This window comes from Schistocerca serialis, chromosome 2 (assembly GCF_023864345.2).
Source record: "Schistocerca serialis cubense isolate TAMUIC-IGC-003099 chromosome 2, iqSchSeri2.2, whole genome shotgun sequence".
NCBI classification, from domain to species: domain Eukaryota; kingdom Metazoa; phylum Arthropoda; class Insecta; order Orthoptera; family Acrididae; genus Schistocerca; species Schistocerca serialis.
In genome coordinates, this window is record NC_064639.1 from 225,587,916 (window position 1) to 225,612,930 (window position 25,015).

Sequence of the window (25,015 nt, forward strand, 5' to 3'; positions counted from 1 at the left end):
GCACTTACAGACGCAATAGATAGCAGTTTTCTCTGAACCATTTTCGAGTGGAACAGAAAGGGGAATGGCTAGCAGTGGTGCAAAGTATACTCTGCCTTGCCCGCCCGGCTAGCCGTGCAGTCAAACGCACTGATTTCTGGGTGGGAAGGCGTCCCGGTCCCCGGTACGAATCCGCCCGGTGGCTTAGTGTCGATGTCTGGTGTGCCGGCCAGTCTGTGGATGGTTTTTAAGGCGGTTTTCCATCTGCCTCGGGGGGGGGGGGGGGGGGGGCGAACTGCTCAATAACCCTGGGTTCGGTGTGGGGCGGCGGTGGGGTGAGTTCAATACAATACAATACAACGCAAATCCTCCGCCTTGCTCCATATCATGGGTTAAAGAATACGTATGTACCTGTAGATGAAGTATTTACGTCTTTGGGTAATCTATGGCTTTGTCTCCAATGGTATCTGGCCCTCTCTCTGGAGTGTTACAGCACATACACATAACATTCACTTATTAACCACTGAAGTGAGCAAAGATGAGTCACATAAGTTAACAAAGATGACCGCAAACATCCTTAAGCTGTATGCACATGTACTTATCCACATAAATCCACCTGTTAGTGAAGGTTTAGCTCTCTGAAACGCCAAGTGGAAACAAAATCAACTTTTATTGGTAACAGGAAAATTGATCTTTCAATCGAGGACATGACTCTATTCTCACATATACGAGAAGAAATGATACATTGTTTGTAATATAACGGTTTGTAACATTCAGAGAGCCGGCCGCGATGGTCTCGCGGTTCTAGGCGCTCAGTCCGGAACCGCGGGACTGCTACGGTCGCAGGTTCGAATCCTGCCTCGGGCATGGATGTGTGTGATATCCTTAGGTTAGTTAGGTTTAAGTAGTTCTAAGTTCTAGGGGACTGATGACCACAGATGTTAAGTCCCATAGTACTCAGAGCCATTGGAACCATTTGAACATGCAGAGATACAAAAATACAGAATATTCTTAGTGTTCAAACAGTAATGTCGAGGTTTGTAAAGCTGTATAGAATTTACTAACAGCCTTAAATTGATAAAGTATTTACAGGAAAAAAGCATGTAATACAACTTGTGCTACAAGAATTTACTCTGAACACCATTGCTCATCAGCACTCATCCAGTTGATCACGTGGCATATCTCCGCAGATACGTGACTGACTCGAAAAATATTTGATTAACAGAACACACGGAGTATGTACGGCGATTGTTCCACAGAAATGAAACATTCGACCAAGTAAGTATAAGAGCACAGCTCACATTCTCAGCATACATACACGATTTACCAGGCACGATCAGTAGTGCTGTAAGATTGTTAGCCGGCGATGCCGCTTTTACAGGAAAATATCGCCGCTGGACAGTTCTAACGAATTTCACAAAGACATGGATAAAATTTCCAGTTGATGTGATAAAAGGTATCTCTCTTTAAACGTGGATAAATATAAGATAATGACTACAGCAATGCGAAAAAACTCGCTCTACTTACGTCACCCAAACTTTCTTAGCTAAGCAAGAACTGGTGAGCATTAGTTATCAGGAGACAAGCTGACGGATGGTTCCTTCGAAAGGGCACGGCCTACTTCCTTCCCTGATCCGATGACCCCACAGAGAGCTGCGACGGCTTGTGCGCAGGGCCTATCTTGCAAGCGTTATTACGCCTTTCCAAAACTTTACAACATGAAATGAGATTACAATCAGCGTTGTCCACTAAGTGAGATTTGGTCGCCAGTACTGTAATATTTAACTAGCAGTCTGTATAAACAATTACGCTTCGATAATTTTCGTATAAATGGTCTGATAGTTCAGAGTAGTGGTCGTCAAACTGCGGCCCGACTCAATTATTCCAGCGGCCCCCGACTCTCAACCGTATTGTACAACATGCGTCTGAAAAATTCGTTGAATGGTCTCAGAAAATAAAGAAACAATAGTTACAAACAGAATACGTTTTCTAGCCTTCGAAGTAATCACTGTTAACTAGAACACACTTCCGACAAGGGTTGTAAAGTTCTTGGCAATCGTCAGCAAATGCTTCTTGTGGAGTCGCTCGGAGCAGCGTGGCGACGAGCAATGTCTGTGACGCGTAAGCCTTTCAGAGGCAATTTAAGGAGGAGGAACAAAAAGGTGGTTTCCGGCGCCATACTTGGAGAATAATTAGGGTACTAAAGATTAGTTAACTTGGGCCGACTGAGACCGCTGAGAATGTAGACGTGGTGGATATCCAAGAACACATGCCCACGTGTGCTTCGAAAGATTTCGGAAGAAGCGTTTCCTGACAGTTTCCAACAAACTTTCTGGCAGATTGAAACTTTGTGCCCGACCGAGACTCGAACTCGGGACATTTGCCTTTCGCGGGCAAGTGCTCTACCATCTGAGCTACCTAAACACGACTCACGCCCGGTACTCACAGCTTTACTTCTGCCAGTATCTCGTCTCCTACCTTCCAAACTTTACAGAAGCTCTCCTGCGAACCTTGCAGAACTAGCACTCCTGAAAGAAAGGATACTGCGGAGACCTGGCTTAGCCACAGCCTGGGGAATGTTTCCAGAATGAGATATTCACTCTGCAGCGGAGTGTGCGCTGATATGAAACTTTCTGGCAAATTAAAACTGTGTGCCCGACCGAGACCCGAACTCGGGACCTTTGCCTTTCGCGGGCAAGTGCTCTACCATCTGAGCTACCGAAGCACGACTCACGCCCGATACTCACAGCTTTATTTCTGCCAGTATCTCGTCTCCTACCTTCCAAACTTTACAGAAGCTCTCCTGCGAACCTTGCAGAACTAGCACTCCTGAAAGAAAGGATATTGCGGAGACATGGCTTAGCCACAGCCTGGGGAATGTTTCCAGAACGAGATTTTCACTCTGCAGCGGAGTGTGCGCTGATATGAAACTTTCTGGCAGATTAAAACTGTGTGCCCGACCGAGACTCGAACTCGGGACATTTGCCTTTCGCGGGCAAGTGCTCTACCATCTGAGCTACCGAAGCACGACTCACGCCCGGTACTCACAGCTTTACTTCGAGTCTCGGTCGGGCAGACAGTTTTAATCTGCCAGAAAGTTTCATATCAGCGCACACTCCGCTGCAGAGTGAAAATCTCATTCTGGAGTTCCCAACAACTTTACAACCGGTGACAGAAGTCTCTCCTTTCTGACGGTGATCACTGTGAAGGCCAGTAAAGATATTTTGTATGTAATTATTGTTTCTTTCACTGTCTGAGATCATTCCCCGATCTTTTCAGACGTACCTTGTGTAATAATATGATGTAGCAAGCAGCAGCCTAATTCAACTACTAACGTTAAGAAATGTTTATCCCTCGTAGTACCAAGGAGGGTAGGGGAATGGTGGTACTTTGAAACCACATTTCGAATATATTGTAGTCTAGTCAGTTACTTCACATTTTAAAGCTTAGAAAAAAATATTTATTGTTTGTAATAATTTCTTCTTCCAAATTTCATAAGTTTCTTAAATTTTTCAGTTAAATTTAACGATAAAATTTAAGTCTTAGTAGTGGTTGTCAGGTTTCCCAGTCATTGTCGTATTCAACATTCTCAGGTTCAGGTCGTTACTCACACATCAACATGTAGTTTTTGAGTAAATAATGACTGAATTTTGCATTTTTAGTTATTTTAAGCGGGCGTAGGGTACCATCTCCTCCCCCCCCCCCCATGTCAATAGTACAAATTACTGGAAGTATGTTGATACTGCTCAGAGTGTGCTAAAATATATTTTCAGGTTCTGAACCTTACTTAGCCATCAGTATCACTTCAAAAAACATGTTTTTAACATAAGGCAACAACAATTAACGAATTTTTTCAACTTTTTTATAGTGTGCATGAAGTAACTATGCTTGGTAATTCGCGTTAAAGAAAATGCGTTGCTATTTCTAGGGTAAAGAGGGTAGACTTCCTATTCAGTAACAGACAAAAATACAGAGACAGTAATATTTTAAGATGTGCTTAATTTTAGTTGACGTTGACGAATTTGGTTGTGATCTAAGGACAGGTGGTCGCTAACTCAGGAGCAGCGGCGTAAGTAGTGGTCCCGCTGGAGGTTACAGTATGTGTGAATTGGAATATTTTGTTGCTTGTCTTACTGTACTGACAGCTCACGGACGTGACTGGCTCGTAACGATCAGCTGCCATGGTATAAATATCAGATGGAGGTAACATGGTTCAAATGGTTCAAATGGTTCTGAGCACTATGGGACTTAACATCTTAGGTCATCAGTACCATAGAACTTAGAACTAATTAAACCTACCTAACCTAAGGACATCACACACATCCATGCCCGAGGCAGGATTCGAACCTGCGACCGTAGCAGTCGCGCAGTTCCGGACTGAGCGCCTAGAACCGCGAGACCACCGCGGCCGGCGAGGTAACATGGATTCGTGAATGTGCATTACAGAGACGGTCATCTTCAGCTGCGCTTCATATTTGTAGCAACGAATATGCAGTTAAATTAAGGCTATTGCAGCATAACGCAATGAGTAGAAGAAAAATGACATTCAAAACATTTAGCAGACATCTGTGATGGTGTCACATGTTGCATACAGCATTTAAAAATAAGTAAAATTACTGTTCGTAACCAAACAGTCACTCAGGCAACACTTCGTCGGCAAGTATAATGTCAAAACTTTGGGGTCGCTGAGACTGGTAGCACACTGAAACACAGAACAATAGACAAGAAGTGTTCCGCCTTTTAACAATCAGTGGTTTGGGACCGACAGCCAACTTTTCGCGCCCTTCTTATAAGTAGTCAGTTGTAGCTCATCATATATCAGTTTATGTAGGTTACAAATTAACAAGATCGGTTAATATAGGGGCCGAGTTGCCGTCCTACAATGTCAGTATTGGCACTTGTGCAAAACGATTGACGACCACTGGTCTAGAGGCGTCGTCAGTGTGAAACAACCAGGAATTAAAAACATGCAAAATCGGACTACTTAGAGCATCTGCACAGAAATTCCGCCCCACGCTCAATTAGGTGAACCACCACCTGTATGCGATCTGAAAACTGAAAAGTCATTCATAAGATGTTTTTCGCTTTTACTGACCACGAATTCAGCAAATTTTAATCGTTCTTTAAGGCACTTTCGACTGCTTTCGCTACTTTAGAAAGACAGAATCTGTCCGTTGACTGGCGTCTCCTGCAGGTACTGACGTGCTCTGACGATTGCAGGACATCCAGGAATTCCTGGACGGCGCTGAGCACGGGGCGGTCTACTTCAGCCTCGGCTCCCTCGCCAAGAGCAGCTCTCTGCCCCGGGAGAAGGTCCAGGCCTTCGTTGAGGCCTTCCAGGAGCTGCCGCAGAGGGTCCTCTGGAAGTGGGAGAACGAGTCCCTGCCGGGGCAGTCAGCCAATGTAATGGTCAGCAAATGGATACCTCAGCAAGATGTTCTCCGTAAGTTATCATTCTTCGATTGTTTTTGTGAACTGTGCTAGAATGAAATCAACATTTTCAAACTGCGCTCTGTGCTCCGAAGCAAATTTCAATCTCAATTTGAAATCAAAATATGGGTTTTCCAAATCGTCTAGATGGCAGGAAATATTTTTCTGAGATGTAAAATATAATTTGCTAATAAAGGAACAAATAGTGTCTACATCAATTGAAGGTGGTGCGACGGACGCCATAAAGTTGAGGGAGTTGAGGTAAACCATTTAGTTTTCACCCTTAACGTGGAACAGTATTGGCAGTAGTGATGGGGGATGATATAAGAGGCGCAGATTTGCCATAGAAGCGATGGTCTACAAGTGGAAGCTCTGAGCAGGACGTTGAGAATTTTTGTACATCATTGACACAAGCGGATATCCGGTTTCCGGAAACTGTAAGGTGCAATTAATGTGCGGAGACTCATCTCAGCCGAGAGGGTGAAATCGTCTAACAGTTCTCCCTGAGGATGCAAGAAAAATAAATTGGTACAGAGTAATATTTGCGACATTGCCTTTATTCTTACTTTATACAACCCGTGGGCTAGGGGTTTGCCTTGTTGGTTGGTAATCAAAAGTTCTCGGTACGTCGTTCGAACCCCGCCATCGTTTAAATTTTGAACAAAATTCATCGGCAGTGGCGGCCGAAGACTTCCGGAACAAGAAGTCACCATCATTCTGCCAACGGCCTGATCAAAGGGGGCGGAGGAGCGGACAGAATTAACTATACTCTCTCCCCGTTGGCATAGGAAACTGTCTCTAAAAGTGGAATAATCAGCGATAATCAACGCCATGAGGGTGCAGAAGACAGTGGAAACCACTGCAGTAAAGTCACATAATGTCTATCAACAGTACAGCTGGCCGGGGTGGCCGAGCGGTTTTAGGCGCTACAGTCTGGAACCGCGTGACTGCTACGATCGCAGGTTCGAATCCTACCTCGGGCATGGATGTGTGTGATGTCCTTAGGTTAGTTAGGTTTAAATAGTTCTATGTTCTAGGGCACTGATGACCTCAGAAGTTAAGTCCCATAGTGCTCAGAGCCATTTGAACCAACAGTACATATGGCCTGTAACTGAAAAATGTCATGATGATCTCTCCACTGGAAAAATATACCGAAATAAACCCCCATCCACGTCTCCAGAAGGGGCTCCCAAGGGGGAGCTGATCACGAGAAAAAAATTGAATAATCAACGAAAATCAACGAGTCAAGGCGTACAATGTCAGAAATTTGAACGTAGTAAGGAAGCTACAAAATCTGAAAAGGGAAATGCTAAGCCTCATTCTAGAAACAATGAGGGTCAGTGAAGTGAAATGGAAAGAAGACAAGGACTTCTGGTCAGATGAGTGTAGTGTAATTTCAATTGTAGCAGAAAACGGCATAAAGGGAGTAAGATTCGTTGTAACTAGGAAGGTAGGGCAGAGAGTGAGTTGCTGTAAACAGATCAGTGATACGGTTGTTCTCATCAGAATCGACAGCAAACGAATACCAGAAATGATAGTTCAGATAGACATGCAGACGTCGCAAGCTGAAGATGAAGGGATAGAACAAGTATATGAGGATATTGAAAGGGTAATTCAGTATGCAAAGGAAGATGAAAATCTAAGAGTCATGGGGGATGTGATTGCGGCTGTAAGGGCTTAGAAAAAGGAATGGAAGAGGAGCATGGCTAATTGAGTTCTGCAACAAAATTCAGCCAGTAATAACGAATGCTCTGTGCGAGAACTGCAAGAAGAGGAGGTATACTTGGAAAAGGCCGGGAGATACGGCAAGATTTCAGTCAAATTACGTCATATTCCAGTAGAGATTACCAAATCAGAGACTGGATTGTAATGTGTAACCAGGGCCAGATACAGACTCGGATCACAATTTAGTAATGATGAAGAGTAGGCTGAAATTAATAAACTAATCATTATTGGATTGGGTTCTTGTTTGGGAGGAGACCAGACAGTGAGGTCATCGGTCTCATAGGATTAGGGAAGGACGGGGAAGGAAGTCGGCCGTGCCCTTTCAATGGAACCATCCCGGATTTTTGCCTGAAGCGATTTAAGGAAATCACGGAAAACCTAAATCAGGATGGCCGGACACGGGATTGGACCGTGATCCTCCCGAATACGAGTCCAGTGTGCTAGCCACTGCGCCACCTCACGCGGTAGACTAATGGCTCTGAGCACTATGGGACTCAACTGCTGTGGTCATAAGTCCCCTAGAACTTAGAACTACTAAAACCTAACTAACCTAAGGACAGCACACAACACCCAGCCATGACGAGGCAGAGAAAATCCCTGACCCCGCCGGGAATCGAACCCGGGAACCCGGGCGTGGGAAGCGAGAACGCTACCGCACGACCACGAGATGCGGGCACGCGGTAGACTAGTCAGGAGGAATCAGTGTGCAGCGAAGTGGGATACAGAAGTATTAAAGAATGAAGAGATATTCTTGAAGTTCTCTGAGGCCATAGATAGTGCGATAAGGAATAGTTCAGTAGGTATTTCAGTTCAAGAGAAATGGACATGTCTAAAAGCGCAACGACGGAATTTGGAAAGAAAAACGTAGATACAAAGGAGCTAACCGCGAAGAAATCATGGGTAAAAGAAGAAATACTTCAGTTGATTGACGAAAGAACGAAGTACAAAAATGTTCAGGGAAATTCTGGAATACAGAAATATAAGTCACTTAGGAATGAAACAAACAGAAAGTGCAGTGAATCTAAGACGAATGGCTGCATAAAAAATGTGAAGAATTTGAAAAAGAAATGATTGTCGGAAGAACTGATTGAACGTATAGAAAAGTCAAAACAACTTTCAGTGAAATTAAAAGTAGGGGTGGTGACAGTAAGAGTACAACGGGAATCCCACAGTCAATTGCAGAGGAGAGTGCGGATAGGTGGCAAGAGTACATTGAAGGCCTCTATGAAGGGGAATACTTATCTGATAAACTAATAGACGAAGAAACAGGAGTCGATATAGAAGATATAGGGAATCTAATATTGGAATCATAAGTAAGGAGGTTTGGACGATTTAAAATCGTGTAAGGCATAAAGGGGTAGATAACTTTCGATCAGAAATTCTAAAATCATTGGGAGAAGTGGCAACAAAGCGAATATTCACGTTGGTATGTAGAAAATATGAACCTGGTGATATACCATCTGACTTTCGGAGAAACATTATTCACACAAATCTGAAGATATAAGAGCCTATAACTGCCAGAATTACCTCACAATCAGCTTAGCAGCGAATGCATCTAATTTGCTTACAAGTATAATATACAGAAGAATGGGAAAGAAAATTCAGGATGTGTTAGATGACGAGCCAAGAGGGAACAATACGAGCAGGAGAACAAGAACGAAGTGCTCGGCTTAGAAAGGATGTAAGACAGGGATGTAATCTTTCGCCCTTAATTTTCAATATATACATTGACGAAAATAAAAGTAAGGTTAACAAGTGGAATTCAAATTCAAGGGAAAAGTATATCAGTGATAAGATTCGCTGCTATCCTCAGTGAAAGAGAGAAAGTATTACATGATCTGCTGAATGGAATGGACAGTGTAATGAGTACAGAATATGGTCTGAGAGAAAATCGAGGAAAGACGAAAGTAATGTGAAGTAGCGGAAATGAGAACAGCGAGAAGCTTAACATTAAGATTGGTGATCACGAAGTAGATGCAGTTCAGGAATTCTGCTACCTAGCCAGCAAAATAGCGCGTGACGGAATGAGCAAGATGGACATAAAGAGCAGACTGACACTGGCGAAAATGGCATTCCTAACAAAGAGACGTATACTAGTATCAAACATTCGTAGTATCAAACATTCGTCTTGATTTGAGGAAGAAATTCCTGAGGATATTCGTGTAGGTCATGTGTGTTAGTGAAACGTGGATTGTGGGAAAGCCAGAACAGAAGAGAATTGAAGCATTTGAGATGTGGTGCTACAGAAAAATGTTGAAAATTAGGTAAAAAGAAGGAAAGAGGAGATTCTCCGGAGAATCGACGAGGAAAGGAATGTATGGAAAATACTGAAGAAGTTGGGACAGGATGGTAATACATCTGTTAACAAATCATGGTTAAGAAATCCATGGTACTGAGGGCACCTGTAGAGGTAAAAACTACAGGGGAAGAGAGAGATTGGAATACATAACGCATACCTAGGAGGTTGCAAGTACCATTGTGAGATGAAGAGGTTGGCACAGGAGAGGAATTCGTGGCGAGATGCATCAAACCAGTCAGAAGATAGCTGAGTACCCAGCATTGCCAGAGTATATACACTCCTGGAAATGGAAAAAAGAACACATTGACACCGGTGTGTCAGACCCACCATACTTGCTCCGGACACTGCGAGAGGGCTGTACAAGCAATGATCACACGCACGGCACAGCGGACACACCAGGAACCGCGGTGTTGGCCGTCGAATGGCGCTAGCTGCGCAGCATTTGTGCACCGCCGCCGTCAGTGTCAGCCAGTTTGCCGTGGCATACGGAGCTCCATCGCAGTCTTTAACACTGGTAGCATGCCGTGACAGCGAGGACGTGAACCGTATGTGCAGTTGACGGACTTTGAGCGAGGGCGTATAGTGGGCATGCGGGAGGCCGGGTGGACGTACCGCCGAATTGCTCAACACGTGGGGCGTGAGGTCTCCACAGTACATCGATGTTGTCGCCAGTGGTCGGCGGAAGGTGCACGTGCCCGTCGACCTGGGACCGGACCGCAGCGACGCACGGATGCACGCCAAGACCGTAGGATCCTACGCAGTGCCGTAGGGGACCGCACCGCCACTTCCCAGCAAATTAGGGACACTGTTGCTCCTGGGGTATCGGCGAGGACCATTCGCAACCGTCTCCATGAAGCTGGGCTACGGTCCCGCACACCGTTAGGCCGTCTTCCGCTCACGCCCCAACATCGTGCAGCCCGCCTCCAGTGGTGTCGCGACAGGCGTGAATGGAGGGACGAATGGAGACGTGTCGTCTTCAGCGATGAGAGTCGCTTCTGCCTTGGTGCCAATGATGGTCGTATGCGTGTTTGGCGCCATGCAGGTGAGCGCCACAATCAGGACTGCATACGACCGAGGCACACAGGGCCAACACCCGGCATCATGGTGTGGGGAGCGATCTCCTACACTGGCCGTACACCACTGGTGATCGTCGAGGGGACACTGAATAGTGCACGGTACATCCAAACCGTCATCGAACCCATCGATCTACCATTCCTAGACCGGCAAGGGAACTTGCTGTTTCAACAGGACAATGCACGTCCGCATGTATCCCGTGCCACCCAACGTGCTCTAGAAGGTGTAAGTCAACTACCCTGGCCAGCAAGATCTCCGGATCTGTCCCCCATTGAGCAAGTTTGGGACTGGATGAAGCGTCGTCTCACGCGGTCTGCACGTCCAGCACGAACGCTGGTCCAGCTGAGGCGCCAGGTGGAAATGGCATGGCAAGCCGTTCCACAGGACTACATCCAGCATCTCTACGATCGTCTCCATGGGAGAATAGCAGCCTGCATTGCTGCGAAAGGTGGATATACACTGTACTAGTGCCGACATTGTGCATGCTCTGTTGCCTGTGTCTATGTGCCTGTGGTTCTGTCAGTGTGATCATGTGATGTATCTGACCCCAGGAATGTGTCAATAAAGTTTCCCCTTCCTGGGACAATGAATTCACGGTGTTCTTATTTCAATTTCCAGGAGTGTATTTATTCCAGTCTTCTTTTACGTCTCCTTCTTCAGCATGTCTCTGTCCATTTCCTCCTTCACCTCTCTCTGTCTACCGCCTTCTGTTTTATTTCTCTGTTCATCTCATTCTCTCACCACTCTCTGTCCATCTCCTCCTCTTATCTTTCTCTATCCATTTGCTGCTCCCTCTCTCTCCATTCGTTTCCCCCTTCCCTGTGTCTCTATCTGCTTCTCCCTTTCTCTGTCTACTTCTTCCTCTTTCCTTCTCTGCCCGTCTCTTCCTCTTCCCCCCTCTCTGTCCATCTCGTCCTCCCCCACCCTATTTGTATCCATCTTCTCGTTCCCCACAGCTATCTCCCCAGCCTCTCTGTCAACGTTCTAACTCTCAACCCAGCAAGAGGCTGGTGCTTCCTACACCCGTAATATTTCTGTCTAGATCGTAATTAATGTGTATCAAACTTTGTTTAAATTATTCCAGGGATTTAGGGTGAGCTTTTTACGTGTGGCTTTGTCCGCGTATGCCTTCGAGATATGTTGTGAATAGAATCAGTAGTAAAGAAGTAATAAATTAAAACGTTATATATGACACGACAGTTTTTAGGCGTCTCCGTATTTGACGTCATATCTCCGGAGCTATGTGTCGTACAACGATATAATTTTGCTGGTACATTCAATGGTATATGTCAATACGGACTGCAAAATGCGTCGCGAATACAGTTAGCAGTAAAACAAACAAACACCGTCCGAACAGGCTTTGAAGGCCCCACGGTACCGGCCGTCCGCCGAGTCATCCTCACTCAGCTCTTAGTCGTCAGCGGATGCGGACACGGAGAGGCAACTGGTCAGCACACCGCTTTCCAAGCCGTTGACAGTTTTCGTGATGGGTGGCGCTACTTCTCAGTCAAGTAGCTCCTCAATTAGCCACACAAGGGCCGAGTGCACACCCCTTGCCAACAGCACTCGACAGATCCAGACGACGATCAATAGATCGCCGGCGCTTAACTTCGGTGATATGACGAGAATCGGTGTTAGCGCTGCGACAAGGCCGTTGGCTACAGTTAGTAGTGAAGAACTAACAAATTAAGACGTCATGCTTTGTCTAGGAAGTTTTATTGCACGAACAGCGAAACTGTAGTAAGCGTTAGCCGGCCGAAGTGGCCGTGTGGTTCTAGGCGCTGCAGTCTGTAACCGCGAGACCGCTACGGTCGCAGGTTCGAATCCTGCCTCGGGTATGGATGTGTGTGGTGTCCTTAGGTTAGTTAGGTTTAACTAGTTCTAAGTTCTAGGGGACTAATGGCCTCAGAAGTTGAGTCCCATAGTGCTCAGAGCCATTTTTTGTAGTAAGCGTTAAATTTTTTCCTTTTATCGTTACGTGGGGCTCGCCAGATAGAGGAAGTATCGCGACGATTCGAAATTGTTTGTAAAGTTTGTTGTAAGACTCTAACAGCTCATATTCTGAAATACTGGTTGATTAAAGGATGGATAATAGCGCGTCGTGATTTGCATTGCTTTTTGACAACCACTCCCACCCCTTTGTTAGGTACGTGGTTATGACCCGCACGGCGATGAGTTGCAGTCACTAAGTGATATGTGTACCAAATTTGATTGAAATCGGTCGATTGGTTTAGGAAGGATATTTGTAACATACATGCACTACTGGCCATTAAATTTCTACACCAAGAAGAAATGCAGATCATAAACGGGTATTCATTGGACAGATATATTATACTAGAACTGACATGTGATTACATTTTCATGCAATTTGGGTGCATAGATCCTGCGAAATCAGTACCCAGAACAACCACCTCTGGCCGTAATGACGGCCGTGATACGCCTGGGCATTGAGTCAAACAGAGCTTGGATGGCGTGTACAGGTACAGCTGCCCATGCAGCTTAAACACCATACAACAGTTCATCAAGAGTAGTGGCTGGCTTATTGTGACGAGCCAGTTGCTCGGCCACCATTGACCAGACGTTTTCAGTTGGTGAGAGATCTGGAGAATGTGCTGGCCAGGGCAGCATTCGAACATTTTCTGTATTCAGCAAGGCCCGTACATGGATCTCGACCAACGCGATCAGCAATATCGCCATGCGATAAACCGCAATCGCGATAGGCTACAATCCGAGCTTTATCAATGTCGGAAACGTGATGGTACGCATTTTTCCTCCTTACACGAGGCATCACAACGACGTTTCACCAGGCAACGCCGGTCAACTGCCATGATGCGGTCGTGCATTATCCTGCTGAAATGTAGGGATTCGCTGGGATCGAATGAAGGGTAGAGCCACGAGTCGTAACACATCTCAAATGTAACGTCCACTGTTCAAAGTGCCGTCAATGCGAACAAGAGGTGACCGAGACGTGTAACCAATGGCACCCCATACCATCACACCGTTTGATACGCCAATAGGGCGATGACGAATACACACTTCCAATGTGCGTTCACCGCGATGTCGCCAAACACGGATGCGACCATCATGAAGCTGTAAACAGGACCTGGGTTCACCCGAAAAACTGACGTTTTGCAATTCGTGCACCCAGGTTTGTCGTTGAGTACACCATCGCAGGCGCTCCTGTCTGTGATGCAGCGTCAAGGGTAACCGCAGCCATGGTCTCCGAGCTGATAGTCCATGCTGCTGCAAACGTCGTCGAACTGTTCGTGCAGATGGTTGTTGTCTTGCAGTCGTCCCCATCTGTTGACTCAGGGATCTGTTACAGCCATGCGGATAAGATACCTGTCATCTCGACTGCTAGTGATACAAGGCCGTTGGGATCCAGCACGACGTTCCGTATTACCTTCCTGAACCCACCGATTCCATATTCTGCTAAAAGTCATTGGATCTCGACCAACGCGATCAGCAATATCGCGATGCGATAAACCGCAATCGCGATAGGCTACAATCCGAGCTTTATCAATGTCGTAAACGTGATGGTATGCATTTCTCCTCCTTACACGAGGCATCACAATGACGTTTCACCCTGCAACGCCGGTCAACTGCTATGATAAATCGGTAGAAAGTTTTTACATCAGTCTCAAACCCCACCACATTACCCGTTCAAACCTTTCCGTCGAATAAATAAAAGAAATAATGATTGAACTTAATGCGTTTATACGATAACCTTCCAGCAAAGAATAAAATAATTTAACTTACTTTCCGTCTAGTGAAAAAAAGAAAGGGAGTTGAACTTTTTGTGCCCTGCAGCTTTCTTGTCCGGACTTGCTTTTGACAACATGTATGATCTGATAGTCTTTAACATATACAATGTTCTACGCCTTCTGCCTTTATTGGTAACAATATTAATGTGACTGATAAGAAGAAGATTAATTCGACGTGAACACATAATCTTACGCCGTGCCCCTTAGCACTGGTTGTCTATGCAGTGAACCTGAAAAAGTACATACACATTTTCTTTACCTTTTATTTTACTGGGTCACCTCTGGATCATCTGACTGCATGTCGGAATATACTCACTCTGATCTACTGTTGATAATTATTTGGGTTGGCATTCATTTGCTAGAGTTGCAAACATGTGAGTTAAAACTATACTTATTACTCATTTGCCTTTTTGATTGAAGTTACCGGTGCAAAATTCAATGCCGTTATTGAATTTAAAAAATTGACGAAACTCAACAACAGTTAAATCTTGTGGTTACTGGGTTCAATGAAAAATAATACGATATTGACTGAGATAAACTGATCTATTCTGAAAATGAAACCTCCTGGAAGATTAAAACTGCGTTCCGGACAGAGACTCGAACTCGAGACCTTTGACTTTCGTGGGCAAGTACTCTACCAACTGAGCTACCCAAGCACGACTCACAAACCGTCCTCACAGCTTTAATTCCGCCAGTATCTCGTCTCCTACCTTTCAAACTTCGCATAAGTTCTCCTGCATACCTTGCAAAACCAGCACACCTGGAAGAAAGGATGTTGCCGCGAAAGGCAAAGGATCCTAGTTCGAGTCTCGGTCCAGCACCCAGTTTTAATCTTCCAGGAAGTTTCGTATCAGCGCACACTCCGCTGCAGAGTGAAAATGTCATTCTGGAAACACTCCCCAAGCTGTGGCTAAGCCATGTCTCCGCAATATTTTACTGGGTCTCCTCTGGATAAGGTACGCAAGGTATGCAGGAGAGCTTCTGCGAAGTTTGGAAGGTAGGAGACGAGGTACTGGCGGAATGAAAGCTGTGAGGAGGAGTCGTGAGTCGTGCTTGGGTAGCTCAGTTGGTAGAGCACTTGCCCGCGAAAGGCAAAGGTCCCGAGTTCCAATCTCGGTCCGGCACACAGTTTTAATATGCCAGGAAGTTTCATATCAGCGCACACTCCGCTGTGGAGTGAAAATTTCATTTTTGTATTCTGAACATGATTGAATATAAATTTTTAACTCTTTATAATGAATCAATTTATAAAACTTTAGTTTGGGGATAGTTTACACAAAATAGGTTAAAAATGTAACAACGAACTTACAATATGCAGTCAGCACTTAAATACCTTTCATGTCTTCATGACGTCGATTTTTAATAAATCATGAATAATTACCAGTTATATAATTATAGTATTCTTCAAGTAATTATAGCTGTTGGCGCACAGGCACACCGCTCTGTCTCTACACACAACTTCACTGCAGAAAGGTTGACTCAAGGGCGTTCTGTCGACAATGCTGCGCGCTTCTCGCCCCGCTACCTATGTATCAATGCGTGGGCTCTCCCGCCAACAAAGAGCTTGGTGCGGATACTTCATTGTCACCATTGCATGCAAATAACTTCAATGAATTTCACAAAACATTTTCCTAAACATTTTTCTTACACACTATATTTGTTATTTACATATTTCTTAGCTTATAAATATTTTTCATTAGCTTATTACTTTGATTATTTGCGTTTTGGCCCGGTTGATTTTCTGTTGACATACTTCACTGTTGTGCACTGAAGAGCCTAAGAAACTGGTATGCCTGCCTAATATCGTGTAGGGCCCTGCGAGCTCGCAGAAGTGCCGCAACACTACGTGGCATGGACTCGACTAATGTCTAAAGTAGTTCTGGATGGAATTGGCACCATGAACCCTGCAGGATTGCCCATAAATCCGTAAGAGTACGAGGAGGTGGAGATCTCTTTTGAACAGCACCTTTCAAGGCATCCCAGATATGCTCAATAATGTTCATGTCTATGGAGTTTGGTGGCCAGGGGAAATGTTTAAACTCGAAAAGTGTTCCTGGAGCCACTCTGTAGCAATTTTATGTGTGGAATTTTCCAAGTCCATCGAAATGCTCAATGGACATGAATGGATGCAGGTGATCAGACAGAATGCTTACGTACAAATCACATCTCAGAGTTGTATCTAGGCGTATCACGGCTTCCATATCACTCGAGTTTCACACACCCCACACCATTACAGAGCCTCCTACAGCTTGAAAAATCCCCTGCTGACATTCAGGGTCCATGGATTCATGAGGTTATCTCCATAGCCGTACACGTCCATCCACTCGATGAAATTTGAAACGATACCCGTCCGACTAGGCAACGTTTCCAGTCATCAACAGTCAAATTTCGGTGCTCACGGGACCAGGCGAGGTGTAAAGCTTTTTGTTGTGCAATCATCAAGGGTACACAAATGGGTCTTCGGTTCCGAAAGCCCATATCGGTGATGTTTCGTTGAATGGTTCGTACGCTGACACTTATTGATGGCCCAGCACTGAAATCTGCAGCAATTAGCACTTCTGCCACGTTGAACGATTCTCTTCAGTTGTCATTGGTCTCGTTCTTGCATGATCTTTTTCCTGTGGCAGCGATGTCGGAGATTTTATGATTTACCATATTCCTGATATTCACAGTACACTCGTGAAATGGGGGTAAGGTAAAATCCCCACTTCTTCGCTATCTCGGAGATTCTGAGTCCCATCGCTCGTTGGCCAACCATAACACCACCTTCAGACTCTTAAATCTTCATAAGCTGCCCTTCTAGCAGCAGTAACCGATCTAACAACTGTACCAGAAACTTGTTCTCGTATATTGGCGTTGCCGACCGCAGCGCCGTATTCTGCCTGTTTCCACATCACTGTATTTGAATACTCACGCCTATACCAGTTTCTTTGGCGCTTGAGTGTATGTTGAGTGTGCTGTGGCAGATGGTTGAATACATGTGCATCCATTTCAAAATCAACCTCTCCATCATGCACAGAGACTATAACATAATGACGGACACGGCAACACGGTCTAACTGTCTATTATTTTAGTATTTGAGAATTTTAAGTATTTTATAATGTGACCTGACAACACACCCAGAAGGATTCACACTGGACGCAGAAGCCTAGGTGTTTATAACACACGTACGACGGCCAAAGTAAAACCCATACTAAATACATGCTGACAATAAGAAGGAAAGCGTTTCTCAAGAAGAAAAAAATTGCCAACATAGAATACAAATTTGTTAGGAAGTCTCTGCTGAAGATGATTGTATGGAATATAACCTTGTATGGAAATTCAATGTGAACGATAAACAGTTTAGAGAAGCACATGAATCGTGGTGATACAAGGGACTGTTGAAAATTAAATGGATACATCGAATAACAGGCGAGATGCTGAACCAAACTGCAAAAAAAAAAAAAAAAAAAAAAAAAAAGGAATTTGCAGCACAGCTTGATAAAAAGAAAGGATCAGTTGCTGTGATCCATCCTGAGGTGTCAAAGAATCATTAAGTTGGCAATGGAGGGAAGTATTGGTAGCAATGAATGTAGAGGGAGATCATGGTCTGAGTATATGCAAAAGTGTCCCGTCTCCTCGATATGTGGTGCATCTGTGTTGATTTTGTGACTGTTCCTGTGCCAATCGAAGGGTCACCGCTGACGTTGTTTGTAAGCATACACATCGTCACCGTAGCGCTACCTGCGGGTAGAGCGCCACGCTCGTATGGATTTCAGCATTCCACTTATAATTAAATCGTCAGTAACGACACATTAGAGATGTCTGTGGAACAACAGAGTGAAGCCCATCATGCCACGAAGGAGAACCACATACAATGATCGAGTTCGCGTCTTCACGTTACATGCGGAACACTTGTCAAACACGGACGTCACTAGACATGTGTACCGAAGTCGAAGTGATGTGGCTCTCACTTCAAATCGGTTTCCAATTGACAGATACTTTCACCGCACAGGGCTTCCACGTTCGACAGGTGCACAGTATGATCGGTATCTACGAATTTGGATTCAAAGGAATCCTGGGCTAAGTGCTTCAAATCTTAATTCGGCGTTCGAAGAGGCTACAAGAAACCATTTATCTCGTCATACTGTTAGCAGATGATTGCTATATGTGAATCTCCATACCCGACGAGCATGGCGAGTACCACGATATACATTACAACATCATGAACTCTATTACAAATGGGCAAGATGTCGTGCAGAATAGAAGCCCCAGGATTGGCGTCGGGTGTTTACAGGCGAAACTCGTATGTTTCTACCCTGATAATCGCAAACAACGTGTTTCGAGACAACTCGGTAAAATGGAACAACTCCAACACCGTATCCCATACGTGTAACATGGTGGGGGTGGAGTGATGTTAGGGGGTGGCATTACACGGTGCCACCGTACACTTCTCGTGGTTGTAGGGGGCAATATCAATGCTCTGTGCTAAAAGGACGAGGTTCTGCAGCCAGTAGTATGACTGTATCCCTAACATTTTCGTAATGATTTAATGTTGATGAATAATAATTAGCGTGCTCATTATGCTGTTCTCGTGAACACACTCATTCAGCATGCTAGGATCAACCGAATGGAGTGGCCTGCCAGTTAACCGGGCACTCACCCAATCGAAAATGTGTGGAATCGATTGAAACAAGCTAGTTTGGGACTTCGCAATGACCACACACCATGCGTGATATGCGTAGGATCGCCATTGGATGGTTGGTTGGATGTTTGGGGAAGGAGACCAGACAGCGTGGTCATCGGTCTCATCGGATTAGGGAAGGATGGGGAAGGACGTCGGCCGTGCCCTTTCAGAGGAACCATCCCGGCATTTGCCTGGAGTGATTTAGGGAAATCACGGAAAACCCAAATCAGGATGGCCGGACGCGGGATTGAACCGTCGTCCTCCCGAATGCGAGTCCAGTGGGACTTGGCACCAGGGCTGGCTCGATGATGTGTCCGACGGTATACCACGGTGGATTCAAGCATGCATTCGAACAAAGGGACAGTCCAGAACGTATTTTTTATTTTTTTATTTTTTTATCTGGGTGCTTTGAAAATGATCAAATGAAGTTGTACGCATGGCACATAGCCAACTCTTGTTTTCTGTGAGATGAATTTCAAAATAAAAGGATGATGAAAAATTTTCTGAGTGTATGTAGTAAGCAGGTTCATATGGATGTAGGTCGCAGTAGTTATGCAGGGATGAAGTGGCTTGTACATGACAGAGTAGCATGGAGAGCTGCATCAAACCATTCTTCGGACTGAAGCCCATAACAAAAACAATGGTGCACCCTAAAAATAAATAAATCTTTCTGAACAGGACAAAGGTCTGTATGTAACCTCACTGGCACACCCAGGTAATAGACCTCATCGTACTCCAAAGGCATATACAGTATATTTAAAAGTTTATGTGAGCTTAACTGTAAAGCACCCAATAAAGTTATGCAGGGCTGAAGTGGCTTGTACATGACAGAGTAGCATGGAGAGCTGCATCAAACCATTCCTCGGACTGAAGCCCATAACAAAAACAATGGTGCACCCTGAAAATAAATAAATCTTTCTGAACAGGACAAAGGTCTTTATGTAAACTCACTGGCACACCCAGGAAATAGACCTCATCGTACTCCAAAGGCATATACAGTATATTTAAAAGTTTATATGAGCTTAACTGTAAAGCACCCAATAAAGGCAGCATGCTGTCATGGTGAAGAATACAGGTAAATAAACTTGAATGAAGCTGAAAAATTGTTTTATGTATTCTGTTTCTTCGTTTGTCTGTCAGTACAGGATATATGTTTGGCTCCTACAAATTGTTTGTGAGAGCGTCTTTTGGAATTGATTGAAGCATTAACATTATGCGTCTGGAATACTGGTATATCTGCAAAGTGTGTATCTCGCTGCATTACCATCAGAAGGTGTGGAGTACAGTGCATGTTCGGTGAAAGTTTTGTGCTGTTTAGTCAAAAATGTGCGCTGAAAGATCGGAGTATGTCCTCATACAGCAGACCCCCCTTTTCGAATCCTACATAGCTTTGATCGAACATATATGTTACAATATAAAACCGTTGTGGAGACTTGTGATTTGGTCACTGATAACTACAGTCTGCTTTCTAAAAATTTGTTTACCCATTTCGGACAAAGCTTATCATCAGAACACCGGCCAAGAAGGTCATAATTTTCATGAAAGTACAAGCACAACGAACATATGTGGTAGCATACTCGAATACATTGACAAGTAAGCTACGTACCTTATAAGAGGACCTAATATATAATATTGTGTCACATGAATTCAGTCTTGAGATTGGTGCTTAACTGACCAAGCACTACCGTTACAAACACTACCGTTACAAAAACTAGCTATAAGTACTTGCCACTAGGTGGTCCTATGGAGCGGCGTTGGAACAGCTTGCCTTTATGGAATGGCTGGCTTCATCGTTTTCAGAGGGTGTCCTGGGTGAGAATGTCTATAGACTCGCTCTCTGTGGTTTGCATCCTTACGTCTAAAATGTTCAGAAAAAAAAGCTCGATGGCTCTTTACTCGCTAAGTTCGATGTTCGTTCCTTTGTCCTGCCCTGCCGTATCGTATAATAAAAACTGATCAATACACACACGCACGACAACTAAAACTCCGCTGTTTTTGTATCCCTCTACCTTAAAAAATCCGATGAACATGTATGACATTCCGGTCGTCTTTTCAAAATCCACTTCCACTTCATAATGCTCGCTTCATTCCAGGCTTACTATTTAATTGCCCATCCTTTGTCACTATTAACAATGCCAATCCCGGTACCTTCTTCTTACCGCAAGAGCGCCCCAAGGCTCCATCCTCTCTTCTCTCCTTTATCTCTGCTACACTGCCGACATGCCCAAACACCCTACATCAGTTCACTTCCTTCAGCACGCTACTGACATCGTTTTCCTCGCCCTTTACCATAGACTCGAAAAATTCCAATGATCCCTCCAAATTCACCTTAATCAGTTTACTTCCTAGTGCCACCAATGACTCCTCAAGGTCAACTCCTCCAAAACCTACACAATAACCATAAGAAGAACCACATACAGTCGCTGCCCCCATGAATACTACCTCACGATTTAGTACCGTCCTATGCAATTAACTAAGACTCGAATGGCAACCAAAATGGTCATTTCAGGTACAAATCATCCAGCAAAAGCCTACAACAGATTGAAACAGCCAACACTGTCAACTGGCTACACTTGGGAATTATATCACCCGCTACCCTCCATGCCTATAAAACCTTGATTCGACCAGTCCTCTCCTATGCGAATGCTGCATGGACATACACTTCAACTAAGGTCTATTAGTCTATCTAAGTCTTTGAACGTCAATTTTTCCGCCTCCCTTTCCGCATATCCTGTGCTACCCGTAAACTACACTACACCACGAAGATGACGTGCTACAGACGCGAAATTTAACCAACAGGAGGAAGATGCTGTGATATGCAAATGATTGGCTTTTCAGAGCATTCACACATGGTTGGCGCCGGTGGTGAACCTACAGCGTGCTGACATGGGGAAAGTTTCCAACCGATTTCTCATACACAAACAGCAGTTGACCGGCGTTGCCTGGTGAAACGTTGTGATGCCTTGTGTAAGGAGGAGAAATGCGTACCATCACGTTTCCGACTTTGATAAAGGTCGGATTGTAGCCTCTCGCGGTTGCGGTTTATCGTATCGCGACATTGCTGATCGCGTTGGTCGAGATCCAATGTCTGTTAGCTGAATATGGAATCGGTGGGTTCAGGAGGGTAATACGGAACGCCGTGCTGGATCCCAACGGCCTCGCATCACTAACAGTCGAGATGATAGGCATCTTATCCGCATGGATGTAACGGATCGTGCAGCCACGTCTCGATCCCTGAGTTGGGGACGTTTGCAAGACAACAACCATCTGCACGAACAGTTCGACAACGTTTGCAGCAGCAGGGACTATCAGCTCGGACACCATGGCTGCGGTTGCCCTTGACGCTGCATCACATACACGACCGCCTGCGATGGGGTACTCAACGACGAACCTGGGTGCACGAATGGCAAAACTTAATTTTTTCGGATGAATCCAGGTTCTGCTTACAGCGTAATGATGGTCGCATGCGTGTCTGGCGACATCGCGGCGAACGCATATTGGAAGCGTGTATTCGTCATCGCCATATTGGCGTATCACCCGCCGTGATGGGGTGCCATTCGTTACACGTCTCGGTCACCTTTTTGTTCGCATTGACGGCACTTTGAACAGTGGACGTTACATTTCAGATGTGTTACGACCCGTGGCTCTACCCTTCATGCGATCACTGTGAAACCCTACATTTCAGCAGCATAGTGCACCACCGCATGTTGCAGGTTCTGCACGGGTCTCTCTGGATGCAAAAAATGTTCGACTGCTGCCCTGGTCTGCACATTCTCCAGATCTCTCATCAATTGAAAACGTCTGGTCAATGGTGGCCGAGCAACTGGCTCGTCACAATACGCCAGTCACTACTCTTGATGAACTGTGATATAGTATTGAAGCTGCATGGGCAGCTCTACCTGTACACGCCATCCCATCTATATCAAGGCCGTCATTATGGCCAGACGTGGTTGTTCTGGGTACTGATTTCTCAGGATCGATGTACCCAAACTGCGTGGAAATGTAATCACATGTCAGTTCTAGTATAATATATTTGTCCAGTGAATACCCGTTTATCATCTGCATTTCTTCTTGGTGTAGCAATTTTAATGGCCACTAGTATAGGTTTCTGTAACTGCGTTGTTCCCCTCTGATCACCACACCTGGTATGCTGACTTGACTTTACAAACAGATCCGACAGTCCCTGCATCTGCACACACTCCATACCCTATGCCATACCAACTTCAACCGACTCATTCTCCCAAAAAATGAAATCCGCCCCAATGTTTATCCATCTTACGAACTATTACTCTCCCCAACGTGTCCCATTCCATATCAGCCCCTCCCCCTTATCTCTTCCTTCTCCATCTTGCACCATCCTTTCTCGTCTTGACAGCACAGATGTGTCCCACTCACCAGCCTCCTCTTCACTTTCTGTCTCCCTACTTTCCACACCAACACTTACGTTCCATAGTTTCTGCCTAACGGAACTCTATACTTCTTACCCGCTACCCTTCAGTTCTGTAGAACAAATCTTCTCCTTCCCAAATCCTTTTTTTCCCAGAGAAAGTCCTTCAGCTTTTTAGTAAAAGTACAATACTGTGGTTAGACGAACGTCACCATTTCTGCAATGTGTTTTAAACATATATTTCTGTTTTTATTTTTTATTTATTCGTTTTTAAACAGAAGCAACAAAGGAAGACACAATTTTAATATTTTTATGTGAACACCAAAAATTTTTTACTTTAATGATTTTAGAAACACCTGTAAAACCTTCACCTTCAAATTATATTTATTTTCGTGTTTCTTTATATTTTGAGGCTGTTGGTTGAAGACCGGAATGGCATACTGCTGACACACCAACCCCAGCCCTTGTGGGAGGAGAGGGATGAAGTAACAATAAGAAAAAGAAATAAACGTATGAATCTCTACTTCGCCTACTAAAATAGTTTTCATGAAGATACTATTTCAGAATTATAGTAGGCCTGATTTTTAGGTAATCTACCTGAAAAATAAACATATTAAAAGTTCAATAAAATAGTTACATTAAAGAGTAATAAAATACGTGATTCCAGTGAGCGTCGTTTTGACAGTACTGGTAGCGCCAAGTCTCATCTCGTGCAACGACATTATCCAGAAAAAAATTTGTATGATTCCTCCGTAGTGAATTCCACTGTCATCACTATAGTTTCAGCATCTGCTCCGTTCGCTGGATGTTGTCTGTACGGACGCGATACGTCAGTAACTTCCCGTTGATCCGGAAAGCGTTTGAGCAAGGGGTAAGGACCCTTTCTGTCCACGGTTTCGGTTCCACAGAATTATACATAGAAAATGACTCGTTAGTTTATAATAAATTATGATATTTACGCTTTGCTACATTGCTTTATCAGTCATATCTTCATATTCACTATGCTCACAACTAGTAGATGACGAATCTGAGATTAGCTTTGTATTTGACATTTTTCAATATGTCGTCCGGTGCTGATTCACTTTTAACACGCATTGTCATTTAGATATTGGGCCATTCACGGAGTATTTTAGATGTTGGCGAGGAGACGTCCCTTGTAGTTCTGGTTCGGAGTGCACTCAGAACAAGAACCAGTGAAACCATGACCAACCCATTACATAGATATCATTGAATAAAACCAAGCTGCTACGGATTTTTTTACTCTCATAGAATTTAAGTCACTGTTCTACAGCAGCCTGAATACAGCGATGTTTCCGTTTCACAGGTCATCCAAACGTGCGTCTCTTCATCATGCAGGGAGGTCTTCAGAGCATGAACGAAGCAGCGTACCACGCAGTTCCGTTTCTGATCATCCCGTTCTTCGCTGATCAGAAGCACAACGCGGCTAAGGTGGAGGAAGCAGAGATCGGGCTGAAGCTACTACTGGAAGACATCAGCAAGGACACCGTCTTGCAGCGCACACGTTCCATCCTTGATGATCCAAAGTATGTACTTTCGTGTATGTAATTCAGTCAGTTTTGACACATCTATGCTAATTTATGACAATAACCATTCTCGTGACTCGGCACACATTTCATGTTTTAGCCCCTACGAGTCATCATCATCATCATCATCAGTTATCTGCTATATTA

The 25,015-nt window shown here is 44.6% G+C and overlaps 1 protein-coding gene across 1 annotated transcript in view; it reads left to right on the top strand.

Annotated features, from left to right (window-relative positions):
* Window positions 1-25,015, top strand: part of LOC126455492 (UDP-glucosyltransferase 2-like) — an 88,695-nt gene that overhangs the window by 50,746 nt on the left and 12,934 nt on the right. The window contains exons 5-6 of the mRNA XM_050091243.1: window positions 5,200-5,422; window positions 24,649-24,868. Coding sequence (XP_049947200.1) covers window positions 5,200-5,422; window positions 24,649-24,868 — 443 coding nt within the window. The remainder of the gene's footprint in view (window positions 1-5,199; window positions 5,423-24,648; window positions 24,869-25,015) is intronic.